At 47.9% G+C, this 5,633-nt stretch overlaps 1 protein-coding gene across 1 annotated transcript; it reads left to right on the top strand.

The window, feature by feature from the left end:
* Nucleotides 1-776: 776 nt before the first annotated feature.
* socs3b (suppressor of cytokine signaling 3b) lies at nt 777-5,633 on the top strand. The gene is made up of 3 exons (XM_084568296.1): nt 777-1,206; nt 2,075-2,420; nt 2,514-5,633. The coding sequence occupies exons 2-3, from the start codon at nt 2,292-2,294 to the stop codon at nt 3,066-3,068; spliced, it is 684 nt and encodes a 227-aa protein (XP_084424422.1). The 5' UTR covers nt 777-1,206; nt 2,075-2,291; the 3' UTR covers nt 3,069-5,633.

Raw genomic sequence — 5,633 nt, 5'->3', positions numbered from 1 at the left:
TGCACTAAATCTTAAAATAACTGACAGAGCTGTTGATTCAACTGCGTTTTCATTTTGGAGGCTGCGGTTTGTAGTAATTTTGAATTGCGCTGCGTTGTGCTGACACATGTTTCTATTATTTTGATCACCTCATCAGTTGAATTATCACCTCTCTGACGCCGTTTCTCCACAAACTGAACACTGCATTTGTCTTCACTAGTGCAGCTCATTAACTGATGCCCTGCAAGTAAAAATGAAGGAGAGTCCAAATGTGTGGCAACTTGTGTGAGACTTATACATTAACAAATAGTTTTGATAAACTTGAGTACATCATTCAGTAACTACTAAAATATTGTAACTTTTTATGCACTACATTTATTTAACAGCTATAGATGTTTTTGCCTAAAAACGCGATGCATTGCTGCAGATTTTAGCTGTTTATGTGAAGCTGTATAATGATTAATTGAACGTGCAAATTTCCCAGAACTTGGTTTTGAGTGCAGGACTTTCACTTGCAAATGACTATTCTTGCATGTGGATACTGTAAACGCAAGATTTTATCATGCAGAATTGTTTTGCATGAATAAAGGAAAGAAAGGGATGAGTTTGACATTACATTCTTTTAGGGGGATGTGAGCATAATAACGCGCTTTGTTTTTAGTCAAATCTTGCGCAAGTTTATGATTTTATGTATTGTGCCATATGCGGAGCTTTTAACTTTTCACCTTGTCGAGAAGGGAACCCGCCAGTACCAGGAAACCGCGCGGCAAAGGTCACGCTGATTATTTATTGGCAATCTGCCAAGTGGAGAAGGCAAGAGCGCGCGAGCACGTGTGCCTTTTTTCTCCGCGTGCGCGTACGTACCGTACGTGCGCGAGCGTGCGTGTGTTTACTGGAAGGACCTCTGAGCGGAGGGGGCGGAGCCTTACGAACATCGGCTTTACTCACTGGAAACAACCTCCATTAACCTTCCCTCCGCACACGTACGGGATCTCTCCAGCAGATATCACCGCCGCCGCATTCCTCCGCTCTGAAAGAAGAAAAAATAACCCCCGCACACTCTCTCTCTCTCACACCACACTTTTTTTTTTTGGATACTTCTTTTGTTTTGTTTTTCGGATTTTAATGCCTGAGTTAATAATTCATCTAGCACTACTTTCGGGTAGTTTGCCTGTTTTTCCCTACGGCGACGAGCGGCTGCGGTGCGGGGCTGAACATATCCGCAAGGTAAGTTTAAAGACCGTTGGAAAGACTTGGCGAAAGCGGTTCGTTTAAATGTCAGTTAAGTGGACGAAAAAATTAGGAAAGAGGAGGAAAAAAAATAAGGGGCATTGTAGGGTTGCAGCGGGGCAGTTGTCACGTCGCTGTTCGGCTTCTTTGGAGGTGTATTTTCGGGTTATTTTAGGTGTGTTAACGGTTGTGGACCGAGTTCCATACGGAACGTTCGGAACCGTTATGGCGCCGCCTGCTTTCAACCGCCGTCTCTCTGCCCCAACCGCCGTCTCTTCTGTCCGGTGAAGCCGACACTAATTCCCGTATGCTTGCAAAGGGATCACAGCCAGACTCAGACCATACGGGACACCTTCTCAGTCACAGTGAAACCGGAGAACTGGGCCTCCGAGAAGGGATAAGGACTTATTTTGTGAAAGACGAGGGGGGGGAGGAAAAAAAAAAAAAAAAGCGCGCCGGACTCTTTCACAGTGACCCCGATTCAGAAATCCCTTGTTGCGGTGCGCCCGATCGAAGACAATTGAAAGCAATCAGGATCCAGTTGCTGTCTGGCTGCACGGTGCAGCAGCAGCAGCAGCAGGAGCAGGAGCAGGAGCAGGAGGAGGCTGCATTCATTTAAACTAAATATAACCTGCCCTGCTCGCTGCTGCCCAGTCTTGTCTTGTGCATTTGTCACAGTCGCCATAACTGCATTTTATGGGGGTAAACCGAGAGCTCCGGTGTGGCAAAGTGGTCATTTATTCAAGTCACGCTGCTCATGAAGCAGTTTCAAATGTTGCCTCCGTGTAGCCAGCTTTTGCATGTCATCTCTCTCTCTTTCTCTATAAATATAGTCGGCTAACCTGTGCTCCATCTCTCCTTCCAGCTGTGTTTAGGTGCTCTCTACCAGCCCCTCTCTGGATGCATCAGACTCCCCTGCCCCGGGGCCCTGGACCCGGTGTGTGACCCTGCCGCCTTCGCCCCATTCCCCCTCCTACTCCCCTCCCCCTGCCCCGGACCCCACTCCCCCTGTCCGCCCCAGCGCTCCTGTTGTGGGCCCCCTGCCTCTCGACCTGCAGGCGGAGGCAGGGGGCCATGGCACCATGGTAACCTTCAGCGGACTGAACCCCTCCACCATGAACGGTGTGACCCCTCCAGAGAGCAGGGTTCAGGGGTCGGGCATTACCCCGCATCATTACAAACCCTTCAGCTCGCATGAACACTACCGCCAGGTGAGTCACAGCCGAGGTTGTAGAGTAGCTGCTCTGTGTTTAATTGAAAACTCACCTTGAGCTGACGTGTTTTTATTTTTTTAACTGTTTCAGGTGATGGGTGCGCTGCGTAAGCTCCAGGAGAGTGGGTTTTACTGGGGGGCTGTTGGAGGTCGCGAGGCCAGCTCCCTGCTGCGCTCTCACCCCCCAGGGACCTTCCTGATCCGGGATTCCTCGGACCACCACCACTTTTTCACCCTCTCCGTCCAGACGGCCCGGGGAACCAAGAACCTGCGCATCCACAGCGAGGAAGGGGGCTTCTTCTTACAGCCGGACCCCCAAAACACCCTGGAGCTCCCCCAGTTTGACTGCGTGCTGAAACTCATCGCGCACTACATGGGGAAAGGACCAGCAGATACTGGACGGACCAGAGGAGGGGCGAGCGAGTGCAATTCAGGGGAAATGAAGGGACGCAACGTTTACCTGATCCACACCGGTGGAGAGAAAATCCCCCTGGAGCTGCGGCAGCCCCTCTCGAATTCTCTCTCGTCCCTGCAGCACATGTGCAGGAGGACGCTGAACAACCAGGGACTGAGGGAGTCGGAGCGAACTGAGCAGCTCCCGCACACACTTAAAGACTTCATGGAGAAGTACGATGCTCCTATATGACTGACAGGAACCGCAGAGGTTCAAATACGTGGACCAGGCACCGGGTGGACGGCTCACCGGCTCTCGGAGCATTATGAGAATACACGCGCCATCAGAGACTGACCAGACTGAGCCTTTATCTGCTAATATGAGGTCAGGTCTTCACAGTGGCCCCGGAGTCAGCCAGCTGGTCCCAGATCTGATGAGTCCACCTAGAGTCTCGGGCTGACCCCGGGGGGTTTGGGATGAGGAGTGTGATTTGGGTAACCGACGATTACCTCGTCCGTCCTGCCTCGCAAAAACAAAAAAACTGACCACTAGCGAGAGTGGCAGATGAAGCCAGAGGTCAAAGGTCAACGTTTCCTATGACTGACTCAGACGCAGAGCAGTGCCTCGTAGAAGATTAACCCGATTGGTCGATATTAACGATGACAGCAACGGCATGATCGATGCACCGCCGGCGATCCCCGGTGGGTTTTAACGTGCTTTAGAAGAAACCTGACATTTACAGCGCTTTGGATCACGGGACGGAGAGAGAGACGGCAGAGGACGAGCGAACGAAGGGGGGGGGGGGGTTCACACAGAGAACGCACACTATTTGTTTGTTCGACTGTGTGTGTGTGTGTGTTGTGGTGGTGGCGCACACATTTCCATCGCTGCTGCTTCCCGCAAATGTTGCCTCACAGGAGGGAGTGGGGTGGTCATGCACGCTAGCTCCACTCACACACACACACACACACACACACACATGCAGGTACAGGCCCATATGAAGGTTTTTGTTAGCGTGGGACAAAAAAAAAAAAAAAAAAACACACATTACAAAGCATTTTCTCCTTCTCCTGTTTGTTTCTCATCCTCATCCACTCCCCGCTTTGCTTCTTTCTTTCTTTTTTTTTTTTTTGTTTCGGGAGATGCATGCGTGCTTTTGACAGTGACAAAACACAGACATCTGTAGCCCGAGACAAAAGCTCGTCACCGAGACAAAAGCAGTTGGCCGGGGACCAAACAAAACAGCTAAGAACTTATTTTTATCCAGACCGGCTGGAAAAATGTCAGCGACACTGTAAAGCTCCGCGGGGAATGACGACGACGACGATGATCCCAGAGATAGAGGGGGGGAGGTTGTAGAGGGTGAGAAGAGGGGATTGAGCGGAGAGAGGGGAGAGAGAGAAGAGCTGGAAATGGGATTAGGAAACTGGGGAAGGGGGCTAGGCCTGTGGAGAAGTGGGAGGAGACATACTGGTATACAGCTAAACAAAAACATTGAAGTGATTGATGGCTCAGATTAGAGGAAATGAAAGAGCTCCACGGGACACGGCTCCTGTAAATATAACCAAAAAAAAAAAAAAGAAAAGTAAAGTTTTTTTGGCTGAGGCTTTAATTCTTGTCTTTTTGGACCCTCTTAGATTATCATCTCACTTCTTAGTGCGGGGGGTCAGGCTAGCGGGAGGAGTGGGAGGAAACATACTGGTATACAGCTCAACAGAACACACTGATGTGTGATGGATATCCCGCAGAGACAAAGAGGAAATTAAGGAGCTCGACAGGACGCCGCTCCTGTAAATACAACAAGAAGAAGTCTTAATTCTGTCTTTTAGACGCTCTTAGAGTATCGTCTTTCTTATTTTTACTAAAATGCCTTGGTGTGTTTGTGCGTGTTCAGCCCTCCCTCCTTGTTTGTTTGCTTACCTGTCATGAAGGAGAATAAGAGAGGAAACAAGCTCTTATGTAGATGGTTTCATGCCTGTAACTTTTTTTTTTATTACTATAATTTTTTTGTCCCATGTATCTTCCAGTCTTTTGCCTCTGGAGCTGTTGGGGTTTGTCTTTCTGAATGTCAAGGGAGCAACAAGACGTCCCTTAAGTGAGTCTTTAAAAAAAAAAAAAAAAAAGCCTTTTGTAAAAGTGCAAGACCCGGATTTGATCAAAAGTTTTTCAGCGTCCCGACCTCGTACCTGCCCGTCATCCATATTGGAGCGGAAGCCCCTTTTTTTTCCCACATCATCAACATTTTTATTTTTTATTTTATTTTTTTGTGAGCTCACGTGGCCCCGACCTGAGACCAGGGCGCTGAATTCATAGCATAGCAACGCACCCGTTTTTTTGTTTCAAATCCGGGTCTCCCTCGCATCGACACCGACTTCTTCTTCTTCTTCTTCTTCTTGTTGTTGTTGTTGTTTTTTGTTTTTTTTTAACATGTCTTGCACCATGTGAATCATTTTGTCTTTTATAAAGACTCTCTTGCAAAAAAAAAAAAAAGGCTGGCCACTAGTCTGGCAGAATACAAGCTGTAATATCTGAAAATGACAAAAGCATTACAAAAAAATAAATGAAAAAGGAACGTTGCACATATTTATATTTCTAAAATATTTCAATAATTTATATTAAAGAGCACTATTTTTACAAAAGTCAATGCATTTGCCCCGTGTGTTACTTCTCCTTTTGTGTCCTCTTGCCTCACTGAGTCAATATTGACTGGAAACACTCTCAACTTACTGTAATGTATTGTAAAACAGCCCAGCGATTCCTGGCCTCGCAACATCATTCACTGACAAAACGGGATTTCCTAGTTAAACAACGCCGTGT

This window comes from Chelon labrosus, assembly GCF_963514085.1.
Source record: "Chelon labrosus genome assembly, chromosome: 19".
NCBI classification, from domain to species: domain Eukaryota; kingdom Metazoa; phylum Chordata; class Actinopteri; order Mugiliformes; family Mugilidae; genus Chelon; species Chelon labrosus.
This window is presented reverse-complemented; position numbering and strand designations above follow the sequence as displayed.